The following is a 13,034-nucleotide window of genomic DNA, read 5'->3' as shown; positions in this document are numbered from 1 at the left end:
CCCGTCCTGAAATGCTCGCCGGGCCCAGACGAGACTCTCCTGATAAGCTTCCAGATGGTTCTTCCTCGGCTGTTTCAAAATGACATTTCTCGACAGAAGAACAGAGCTGCTCATTTTCTGAGACAGAGGACAGAGGGCAGGAGTGAGGGCTGAGTCCTGGAGACCGCTGTCTGTCACAACACCCATCCTGTTCTCTTTCATTCTTTTTTTTCACTTCCCAGAAGACAAAGAGGGACGTTGAGGGAAACAGAGACAACAGTGTGCCTCTTCTTTATCCCAGGTCCCAGGCCAGTTTTTCAAATGAGTGGACTGAAATAAATAATTAACATCCCTATACACAGGCTGAAATGATATGGGTGTAACCCAGTCAATTTAAGCTGATATTTTGTACTAATGGTGGTGAAATAATAACTTCACCTTTGATCCCATTTCAATAACCCAAGTTTCTGCAAACATTTAATAATTCATTCTTGAAAAGAGAGTCCAGGATCCTACACACATATTTCCATCTGACAGCACTGTTACATTGGCATTCATTACATAGACATACATTGACCATGTTGTCAGGTGTTGGGCCTGATTAGAGCATTCGACTGACCACAGAGGTCTTTAGCACTTCAGTTCAGAGCAGACAGACAGGGGACCAACAGCTGGGAATGCGAGCTACGCTATGTGTATATACAGTTAAGGAGAGGACAGCAGCTCTTGTGTGGTGAGGCCATGCTGTAGATCACTTCTTTTAGAATACAGGAATGCTATACCACTCACACGCTCTCCCACATGACTGCAAATGCTATGAGTGTTGCTCTGACAACCTTTGATTTGTATTTATTTTGTCTGAAAAATAAATAAATAATAATAAAAACAACAACATACATTTTTATGCATCACATAGGGCCACATTGCAAAGGAACTGCTGTTCCTTCAACTTTTAAAATAACAAATTCCCTTTATAAATTTGAGGAAAGTATGCTTGTTTTATAGGAAACTAAAGACAGGAACTGACTGACTGATAAGGATGAGGACCCAGTTCCTACCTTCTGAACAATGATTCAAACTGAATCCAAATGCCTGAAAGGTTGTACTTTTAAAAATCCAAACCTGACCTTTGACCTCTGCATATTTTTAAGATCTGCAAAATGTGGTTAATATTGGACATGTTCTGATCTAATTTCAGCTAAATCAAACAGAAAAGTCATACTAGTACTGATCAATGTGTTGTAACTGCGTAGGGTCAAAAGGTCAACAATTTTTAATAATTATTTAGTTTCAGATTCTCTGAAGTATTTCAATACCACTTTTGATGGTATTGCATGAACATCCTTGGACTAGTTTGGAAAGTGTGTTGTGTAAACAATTGGCTACTGCAGAAAAGTTACTTGTAACTGCAAAATCACTGTGGAGTGTGTGATTTGAACACAGTAAGGTAATCATTTAAAAGGTATATGCTTGTATTTCTAAGTAAGCCCAGCAATAGCACTCCATTTGCCCAAATGTTGTAATATTTTGGAGGCTTGTAAAAGTCTCCCTCTGTACACACCATTCAAGCTTCATGTTGAATGACCAATGCTCAGCCTGTCAAAAGTTGAATGATATTTTTATGGCAAATAGCGGTCAAGTTTTAGTAGTTTTCATCACCATCATCAAGTGTCTTGATAGAAGCCTGCCCACAGGTGTAACAAGCAAAGTTTTGACTTAATCATACTAATGGTTGGTGAGAAGCAGTTTTTGCGATAGCGGCCTCTATTGGTCCTCACAGGCCAGCTTTCATTTATTATCTCAAAATCACATTCCCTAATATTTTCTTAAATTTCTTGAAGATTGATGCTCTTTAAGTAAATGCATTAAATGCATCCCTGCCATTGAAGTGTTGTTTCACAGGTCACATTTACTGAAGTTCAGACTCTTGTCTGTCTCATGCTGGTTGTGTGAAACACTAGAACTAAAAAAGGTTTTGTGCACTATGCAAATGAGCAAAAAAAAAAAAACATCAAAATGTATTTATCTTACTATAATTCAAGCAAAGCCAATGATTAATATGGAAGAAGAATGTTGAGCATACAACTTCGTCTGTGCATTACATTTTGTTATGCGTGATTAGTCTTAAGGGGAGAATCAGAAGAAGAAGAAGAAATGCCCTAATACTTACGCAGGTTTCAGCACCTGTGGTGCTTGGACCCCTAATAATAGTTCACCCTTGATGACACTGATGACATGCACACATTCTGTGTTAGAACAAATATAGGCATTCAGTTTCTGCATCTCAGAACATTCTGAAAAAACGCCCATGCTGAGTTGAAATCTAAACGTCTTGCAATGTCAATTCTACACCAGCAATCATGGCTCGGTGGAATCAGCTCGGTGGAATCAGCTCGGTGGAATCAGCTCGGTGGAATCAGTGTGTGAAGGTAGAGTGGGATTTATTATGCTGTGGTGCATGAGGTGTCATACCACACTGCTCACTGCAGGCTGACCCAGGCTTGGACCCCACTGGTGTCCTGTGTGACCACAGATACATGGCTTCAAATTTTTTGCATGCATGCTTTCTTGCAGAAAGACTACTGTCTTCCTCTCTCTATGTCTCTCTCTCTCTCTCTGTAGACTACTGTCTTTCTCTCTCTTTCTCTGTAGCTGGATGTACTGTAGCTATATCTCTATGGGTATTTCTCTCTCTCTCTCTCTCTCTCTCTCTCTCTCTCTCTCTCTTTCTCTCTCTCTCTCTTTCTCTGTAGCTGGATGTAGCTATATATCTATGGGTATTTCTCTCTCTCTGTCTATCTATCTCTCTCTCTCTCTCTCTCTCTCTCTCTCTCTTTCTCTCTCTCTCTCTTTCTCTCTTAGTTGATTTTCTCTGTACAGCTTATGCAGTGAAACTCTAGCTGTCAAGACTCTTGTGTTTTTCCAAGTTGCAGAGCCAAAACAGGCCTCCCACAAAGGCACTCCTTTCTGGAGAGAGAGATAGAGAGAGAGAGAGTGAGAGAGTGAAAGAGAGGGAGTGTAACTGTAATATGAGCGTCACGTGTGAAGTGAGTAGTTTTATGTCTGCCGGTTAAAGTACACGCTGCTGTACCATGTGCTGTAATATCATGCCAGGGTGAACCACATTACATTTACATTACATTTACATCAACCACATTTAGCAGACACTCTTATCCAGAGTATGACAGTACTGTGCTACCCTGAACCCGTGATGATGGTTTCGCTAGCACCTCTGTAATATCATATGCCCCCACCCAAGAGCAGCCGGTGCTTCACGTCTCCCAACAGAGAGGAGACTGCCCCTGGGGCAGATGGGCCGGTCCCCCCCCCAACTCGGTGAGCCCCTCTGTGGTGCTGTAAAGTGTTCTCTCATATCCACAGTGAACCACAGAGACCTGGAACTGACAGCTGCACTGTGTTGCAGTTATTACAGTTTTGCAGCTATTACCCACTGTGTTGCAGCTATTACTCACTATGTTGTGGTTATTATTCACTGTTTTGTGGTTATTACTAACTATTTTGTGGTTATTACTCACTGTGTTGCAGGTATTACTCACTGTGTTGCAGCTAATACTCAATGTGTTGTGGTTATTACTCAGTGTTGCAGTTATTACTATGTTGTGATTATTACTCAATGTGTTGCAGCAATTACTCACTGTGCTATGATTATTACTCACTATGTTGCAGTTAATGCTCGCTGTGTTGTGGTTATTACTCACTGTATTGTGGTTATTACTCAATGTATTGCAGTTATTTCTCACTATGTTGCAGCTATTACTCACTGTGTTGCAGCTATTACACATTTTGTTGTGGACAATGTAGGCCTGCATGTCTGTGAATGAGGAGTACAATGGACCTGTCTGTGAGTGAGTATGATGGACATGTCTTGACTGAGTACAATGGACATGTCTGTAAGTGAGTATGATGGACATGTCTGTGAGTGAATGCAATGAACATGTCTGTGAGCGATGAGTATGATGGACATGTCTGTGAGTGAATATGATGGACATATCTGTGATGCTACTACAGTTTAAATAAAAGCCAACCCTAAACCTAACTGCTTATATATTTAAGAACATCAGTGTTCATTGCAATATTCACTTCCATGAGTAGTTCAGTGACAGCATACTGCAATCATGGACAGTTCAATACCATCTTGCATGAAACTGATTCAAAACTGATTGTTCTCAAATCTAGCTGAAGGGCCATAGTCACTGTGCATTTGATTGATGATGTGTGTGTGTTTGAAGGTAAAGTCCCATTATGAGTAGTTACCATGTTTTGTTTTTTTTTTTAGATTCATTTTTGGTAAATTGAATGAAAATTTCAATAAAATAAAAACTGTAAACAGGATATAGCAGTCTGCTGAGTTGACTAAAAGCTGTTTGTATGTAGTGGATGGTAGACACATGGAATACTCCATGTTTATGAATCAGGGAATTCCAGTTATGTTTTCAGAATAGATATAGAACTAGCCAGTTCATATTTACTAAGAAATCCATCCACCAGGCTCGTCATGGCGTGGGTCTCTGTTCCCTGTTTAGAGTGTTTTAATGGTGTCTGCCTACTGTCTGCAGCACAAAGAGGGCAGAGCGTCACCCTTCCCTGCAGGGCTGTACTGCGAAGAGTCACGACATTGTCCGGCAAACTGCTCCTCGTCCTACAGGAATACCATCATCCTACATCAGGACTGAGTGCGGTTTTGTATGAAAATGAGTGAGAGAGAATGTGTTAGAGAGATAAGGAGCTTAGAGAGGGGGACATGGGAGAAAGAGAGATAGAGAGAGAGAGAGCAAGGGAGAATAGGAGGGAATCAGAGCAAAAGATACAGAGTGAGAAAGAGAGAGGGAAAGAGACAGAGAGAGAGAGAGAGAAAGAGAATGAGTGAGTTAGACCAAAATATACAAAGTGAGAGAGAGAGTGAGTGAGAAAGAGAGTGAGAGAGTGAGAGAGTCAGTGAGTCAGTAAGAGGCCAAGAAACAATCTGAAATGTGAACTCCAGATAAAGCCAAGCAAACATTTCCTGTGGCATTAGATTTGGCTCTCTGACATATGTGACTTTGATACAGTGCTTCCTTCTTTGGTCAAACAGCAACCTGAGCAAATGTCTGCCAGATGCCGTCACCCTGTGACCCTGTGACCCTGTGGTCAGCCCTGTGACCCAGCAGAGGGCTAGATGGACCTCTGACTGGAGAAAGTCAGTAAGAATAGGAAGGAAAGAAATAGTGTAAGTGGTCCCCTTCTCATAGGAAACCACGGGCAGGACTGTGCCCCACCCCTCAGCAGAACACAGCCAATTAGAACTCACGATGGTGGCCAGAGATGTAAGTTCTGTCTGTCTGTGTATACACACCCTTATTGGACTGTGCCTAATGTCCTGGTGCAGAATGGAACCAATTGTCACACATGTCACACATGCATGTGTTTCCCTGGTGATTCCGGATTCTGAACATTCTAGAGTGGATGGCAAAATGTTCAGGGTCATGCTAGCAAGAGCAAATGGCACTTCAGACAAACATATAGACAAATGTGTGCACACACAATATCAGTTGAGATAATCAGACACTTCCTCACACACAAATACCCACACACACACACACACACACACACACACACACACACACACACACACACACACACAAACTTGATATTCGGCTTGTTGAATCATAAATTGCTTCTTTAGCTTTAACAATGCCTGATTTCTTTGTTTTTTCATGCAATGACATTAAAAAGTAATTAAAATAATTTTTACAATTATTTTTTATTGTAATAATTACTTCCCGTTGCTATAACATTACGTTTCTCCAGTATTAAGATCATATTACAATATCCATTGCAATCAGTAATTTTTTTCCTTAAAACAATTTTGTTAAAGTGTATTGTATTAATGTGAGCCTGCAACATCTGTGGAGATACAAACACAAATGTAGCATAATGAATTTTGAACACCAGCAATAATAATGGAAAGTGAAATAAAATAATTCTAAAGAAAAATTATTAATTAAACCTGAACTTTGGAATTGATCATTTAATGAAACAAATGTGCGTTCTGCATGTTCAATTTGTCTCTGTGTTTAAAAGCATAAGCAGCTAAATACATTAGTTTCTTCTTCTGCTGCTCTTCTTCTGGGTGCTGGGCTGTCACAGGGACCTGCTGCTGCTCCCTTGTTAAGATCAGACGCTGTGTGAAGCAGAGACCTGAGTGCAGAGCGGTGAGACTGTGCTGGTGGGGGCAGATACTTTTTGGGGCAGTTGCTGGTGGGGGCAGATACTGGTGGGGGCAGATCCAGCCCAAGGTGCAGAGCAGTGAGACTGTGCTGGCGGGGCAGATGCTGGCGTGGGCAGATCCAGCCCAAGGTGCAGAGCAGTGAGACTGTGCTGGCGGGGGCAGATACTGGTGGGGGCAGATCCAGCCCAAGGTGCAGAGCAGTGAGACTGTGCTGGCGGGGGCAGATACTGGCGGGGGCAGATCCAGCCCAAGGTGCAGAGCAGTGAGACTGTGCTGGCGGGGCAGATGCTGGCGGGGGCAGATCCAGCCCAAGGTGCAGAGCAGTGAGACTGTGCTGGCGGGGGCAGATGCTGGCGTGGGCAGATCCAGCTCAGAGTGCTGAGCAGTACTGTAAGTGGAGGGGAAGTGAGCAGAAACCGGAGCCCAGGCCTGTGGCTTTATTGTCCTGGTGAAATGATACTGCAGAAGGAAGTCTTGGCTGCACATGCCGTCTTTGGCTCTGAGCTTGTGATTCATATGGATCCTTTCCACTTGCTGTTTCTAACGAGCATTTGGGTATTCCAGAAAGTTCCTGTCTATAGCTGACTGATGCTTCACACTGAAAACCAAAAGGGCGAATAATGACAAGGGATGATGGTTTTGTTCAGATAGGTTTCTGTTACTAGACACAAACTGAAACGTGTTATGTTTTATGATTTAGTGAGTGACTGTCTGGGCGTGTGTGCGCCTGTGTGCAACAACAGGAGGAACTGAAGAACACAGGGAGCATCAGGACAACATGCAGCTTTGTGTGTGAGACGTTGAGGGCTTCAGGAATTCAGCTGGCCTTTGCTAGCTCGTCTGCTAATACGCAAACCATCCCTGGCATGCAAGGCTAGGCAGCTTCCATTATAAATACACCCACCAGACACAGCCTGGTGGGCCCAGAATTCACTGAGTGCCCTCACCGCTGTGTGTGTGTGTGTGTGTGTGTGTGTGTGTGTGTGTGTGTGTGTGTGTGTGTGTGTGTGTGTGTGTGTGTGTGTGTGCATGTGTGCGTGTGTGTGTCCATGTCTTTATTTATGGATAAAGAGAAAACAAACCCATGATAGATCATCTGACGAGCATGAGCTTCATTCTCAACACCACCATCCGATATCACAGGATTACACGTGGCCAGATCAATGAGTTAGGTTACTCTGGTTGGCAGGATGCCCACTGCATGCTGAGACAAACTACCATCAACATTATAATTAGCAATTACTGAAAATGTGCCGTTTGGCTTTTTGAATGCCGAGAATTCTCTATCCGGGCCAGAGACCTATTTTCCTATAGGTCATAACAAATGGAATATGAAATTTGTATCACAGATGCTAAATTACTTTATTATTGTATTTTCCTTAAATATCTTATTACATTCCTGAGTTTCCTGTTTGGATGTTTTGATTTAAAGTGGCAGTGTCTGTGATCATGTTAGCTACAAGAATAATCCCCAACAATCCCAAACTGGTACATCCCTTCAGGAAGCTGTGAGGAGAAAGTGTCCCATGCCAAATATATACTGCCATGAGTAATACACACTGCCCTGAGGAAACGACTCCACTTGTCCAGTGGTTTACGGATCAGTTCTGTAGTTCTTGGCTCTGTGGCCAATTTCTGAGTGTTACTCTCCTGTCTGTTTTGGAGCTAGTCCTATCAGAGAATAATACTGTGAAAGCAAAAACATTCTGGTTTCCAGTAAGATTTCCACCGTGAATTACTGATACCACATAACACAAAGAGCTGCGAACACATGGAGGCAGGACAGTTATCTGGATTTCTGGATGACTTCAAAAATGTGATCTGATCTTCATTCACATACTGGAAACAAACCCACAATAACTCATGCATGTGCACATCTGTGATTATGCAGGTACGGCTTTGCTGCTGTGTCTTTTCTTGGACAACAAAGCTTTGCACAACACATCTAAAAGTTAGGTATATAGTCTTTATGAAAAAAAAGTACTGACATTTGATAAAAGTGGATTGTAGATGTGCTGTTCCTGTACTAACATTGCCAAAGTGACAGCATCAGAGTGGAATGTTGTCCCAGATCATGATATTTATGACAGATGACTGGCGTGTTTGAGTGATCGCTTTCTAAGCTTTAGTTACACAACAACCAACCGACCCATCATACTGTGTCTGCATGTACTGATTTGCTAGCATAATAAGTCCTGCTGCTTTCCTGTCTCCTCTTGGACTCAACTGATGTTGCTCAAACAAACCACAAATTTGTTCACTTCTGTGTCTCTCTTGATGAAGTCAAAGCTGTATTTTATGTACACTGAGAGAGTTGTTGCATGTTTCCTGAGTTACAGTGAAAAAAATGTCCTAAGGTAACAGTGTGGGGATTGTGGGAAAAGTGCTGTGAGCATGAAGAAACCACACAAAACATGCCATGTTCTCCTCTTCCGTCGTTTATCTTCGATTGTTTTGATGAAGTATGGGTGGAGATGCAGTGACACAGCCCTGTTTTTCTATAAACACAGTTGTGTCCGTCAGGCCCTGCGTCTCAGCATCCGTGAACATTCTCAGGAAGGAAGCCTGCGTTTCCCTTCCTCACACAGGTCAAGGTTAGCACAGGTCAGGGGTGTGGCATGGGTCTTCTCAATGACAGCAGTGCACACACGGACAGGCACAGATGACTGATGGACCATTTGTCCATGGAAGCATGATGAACCTACAAAATATTCCTGTTTAAGTTTTAGGATATGTAAGTAATAAGATATGTTCTTTGGGTGTTCTATGGAGTCAACATTATATATATATAATCTTTTTGACTGTGCCTTGTGCGCATTTTACTTCATTCCCCATTTCCAGCTCTTGAGCATCTGCTACAATTCCTAAACCATCTTCTCTACTTCGCGCTAACCTTTACTTTGCTTATCATTTACTTTACTTAACCTTTACTTTACTTAACATTTGCTTCTGCAAAATGTAAGATCTAGTAAAATATGTTATCTGTCTAGATATCGTAGACCTAGGAATTACACTGAACCATTGTGTGCAAATATTTCACAAGAATAAAAAATATCCCCCCAAGAATAAAAATAAAAATGAAAATACAAAGTGAGAACCATTAAAAACTAAAAAACAAAACATGGAGGGATTTTTTTACCAAAAACAAAGTGTAGGTTGGAATTGTGGGTAATATTGTTCTGAGTTCATAGGGAAATGTAATTGGCAGCACAGCTTGTCACCCACCCAATGATCTCTGTTGCCATAGCCATGGACTGGTAAATAGTTTTTTCTTTAGACAGATACAACCATCTAATGAAAATCAAAGCAACCAATGGCTTGCTATCCAGATGATCAGCATTACAAATTTATTAAATCATCAAAGATCATTGTGAAAACTACTCATAGAACTAAAACTCTTCCTTTTCATGAACACTACAAACCTTTACAGTGCTCTGTCATCTGAGCACTCTCCTAACACGGCACCAAGGACTATTTTCCAAGAATGTGTGTTTAGGTCATACATGCAAAACATTGGCAACTTGTTTATACAGGTTTGTACTTGGCCTTGTAATCTCTCAAGTAGGTTTCTAATCTAAACAGTGCAGATTATAAGGTATAACATTCTGATGTGTGGGTAACCTTACCCAAGAGTAAACAGGTGTGTCAGATTTACTGCTCATTGTCCAAGTATTTTTTCTTTCAACAAAACACCAGTTGTTAAAATACTAAAACTCTACACAAACATCACAAGGAACAGTAGATCTCTACAGTAATATAGCAGGGATCAGGAATAACACTCTTAATGAATGGAATGTTTTGTCTGATCCAATTATGAGTCATAAAGTAATAGCCACCAACCACCATTCCACCAACCACATGAGGTAATGGGCACAGAATATGCATAACAATTAAATGGCTTAAATGATGATTTAGAAAATAGAACGGGAGTGTCATAGAAATAGACCCATGGCTTCCTGGAGAAAGCATACAAACTCTAAAACATAATTATGGGAGTGTATAGGCAAAGATTCGAATGAAAAAGGAATGCATAAAAAATGTAAAATAGCCACTTATGTGGGCTCTGTTTAACTGGGAATATTCTCTACAAATGTCCATCAGCGCCCTCTTTTGGTTAGAAGACAACTGTAACGTATATATATATAGAGAGAGAGAGAGAGAGAGCCAGAGAGACAGTGACAGAGAGAGAGAGAGAGAGAGCCAGAGAGACAGTGACAGAGAGAGAGAGCGAGAGAGCTTTTGATATTCACCCTTGTGTGCAGGTACATTCCCAGAGGTGGCCCCTATGCACTGTTTGCCTAAGGGTTCTAATTTTACCTCAAAACGTTGTGTCCAATTGTCCAGTTCATAAAGGGACTTGAGATATAGCGTCAAAAGTTAAGGCATCAAATGTGGTCGGCTTCCTGTCCTGAGTCCCAGGGAGGGATAGTACGTATGAACGTTAAGTAGCTTCTTCCTCAGCTCCTCGTAGTGATACAGTTGGTACATCTGTAGGTCAGTTTCATGAGTGCTTTTGGTGTATGAAATGAACCTGCTACATCCCAACGGCCTCATGATCACTGTACTGAAAGGAGAACCGAACTGGAAACTTGAACAACCTAGTTGTGTATAGATATGTTTTGGACTTGATATGGTGTTGGACCTTTAAAGAGACCCACGTGGTTCACGTGTTTACAACAACAACTACACAATGATGGGTTAGGGACTTGAACCCAGATAAACTTCTAAATGCTGGAGAACCAGTAACAAGATCAACACCTCTCGTTCTATGGTAGAATATTTGGTCTTAAACTTAGTCAATAATGCTACCTATACCCACAATCTGGGCTTTGTTTGTTATCACCACATTTTCCAAGACATGATGTCCTGAAATTCAACTGCCTGGTGTTTGGAGTGGTGTTCAGCCCCGCCATTTTCCAGAGGACAATGGACACCTTATTGCTGGGATTCCACAGAAAAGTAATGGACACGAGATTCATTTTCAGTTTTCTTAAAGTTAATTTTACCTACCATTGAGGAACTTTGTGGAGGTGTAATGGTGTAATGTAATTCTTATGACCAATAGAGGGAGCTATATGAATGTAAATGTGCCATATTTTGTCAATTGTGATTTTTACACCCCAATCGAAATTTGTCCTCCGCTTTTAACCTATCTGTGCAGTCAGAACACACACACACACACACACTAGTGATTACTAGGGGGCTGTGGATCACACGTGCCCAGAGCCCTAGCTCAGCGCCCGGGAAGCAGTTGGGGTTAGATGACTTGCTCAAGGGCACCTCAGTCATGGCCTTAGGTCTGGGACTCAAACCCACGACCCTCCGGTCACAAGACCAGTTCCCTAACCGCCAGGCCATGACTGCCCCATGTGTGGTTGTGGGGTAGTTGACATTGAGGGGTAATTTACCTGTTGAGGTAGTTAATGGTCAGGTGTAATTTAGGTGATGGGATAAAATGTTGAAGGCTAACAGGCTAATGGGGTAGTTGTAGTTGAGAATAATGTTAGTGTGAATGGTGCCTCATCAGACACTGTATTGCAATCAACTTGTACCTATACACACTGGACACTTTATTAGAAACACCTTTACTCAATTCATAACTTGTATAGTATAGTATATCTTTTGATATTAGCCTTTCATCAGTTTCTGACCACAACATCAATATAGTATGTTTAGGGAGGTTTTACACGACTCAACAGAACAGACCACTTCCTCCATTGCTCCATGGTTCAGTTCTGATGCTCATGTGCCCAATATAGGTACAAAGTATAATACATGGACTGTTCACTAATATATCCCACATCTTGAAAGGTCCCATTACATTGAGATCATACAGGTTATTCTCTTCTCCTATCTGTGATTTTAATGTTGCGGCTGATGAGGGGATATTGTTCATTTTAATCATTGTTAACAGCTAAACTCACACATGCAACATGGGGGATAGCATTATGACAATCACATTACACATAGGTGGAAGGGAGACTCAGGTAAGGCACAAGTACATGAAATGGACCGGTGTTCTGTCGAATTTTCTTACCTTATCGATATTTCCTACCGTGTCCGAGGGAATCGTGTATTTGTAGACGTATCTCTGTAGAGTTTGTTTACCTTATAGAAACGTCATAATGTAGCGCAAATCAGCGTTTAAAAGGTAGGATAATCTTTAAATTAAGTTTTATTTTGCGTATTCATGTATTGTTATTAATATTAATACAAGCAAATTGGATTGTTTACATCTTTGTATGAACATGTTTTAGCCTGTGTGTCATTATAAACCAGCATTAAGTTCATTAAAACTATAGGTAGGAAATTTCGACAGCTTAAATGTCATTATAAAACATCATTAAGCCACCAAAATCATGACGTAATAGTGACTTGCGCATGCGCAGTAAGCCTAGGTAGGAATTTTCGACGGGTAGGAAAATTCGACTGAACACCGGGGTGACTAACACTAACAGCACATATGAAGGATAACAGCAACTCGTAACACAAAGGCATAAACTTACATAACACACAACACTCATGGGCCGCTAGGGCTCATGGGTATTACAGTCACACTCCGGTACCTCCCATGGCCCGACGCTACAATATATTCACTTCTGCATGACAAATATTTTAGTAGAAAACGCTGTGCTGCGAGTTAGAATTTGTGCATGCGCAAGTTCTACTAATTAAGAAATTACTTGTGTAGTTCTGAAAATTGTCCACTTGAGCGAGACATAACCAAAAATATTATATTTATACAACTCACGCAACCCATTCTTATACACCGCCAAAACTGTGGGCCCAATCAATGTTGATATCCATCCTCACGCGCAGCCAGAAC

General features: G+C 41.4%; 1 protein-coding gene across 1 annotated transcript in view; it reads left to right on the top strand.

Annotated features, from left to right (window-relative positions):
- The first annotated feature begins 2,275 nt into the window (after positions 1 to 2,275).
- The window catches only part of LOC143510226 (ras-related protein Rab-37), a 48,046-nt gene continuing 37,287 nt past the window's right edge, over positions 2,276 to 13,034 (top strand). The window contains exon 1 of the mRNA XM_076999354.1: positions 2,276 to 2,408. Coding sequence (XP_076855469.1) covers positions 2,340 to 2,408 — 69 coding nt within the window. The 5' untranslated portion in view covers positions 2,276 to 2,339. The remainder of the gene's footprint in view (positions 2,409 to 13,034) is intronic.

Source organism: Brachyhypopomus gauderio, chromosome 3 (assembly GCF_052324685.1).
Source record: "Brachyhypopomus gauderio isolate BG-103 chromosome 3, BGAUD_0.2, whole genome shotgun sequence".
In the NCBI taxonomy this organism is placed as follows: domain Eukaryota; kingdom Metazoa; phylum Chordata; class Actinopteri; order Gymnotiformes; family Hypopomidae; genus Brachyhypopomus; species Brachyhypopomus gauderio.
The sequence above is the reverse complement of the archived record's forward strand: the minus strand, read 5'-3'. Positions and strand labels throughout refer to the sequence as shown.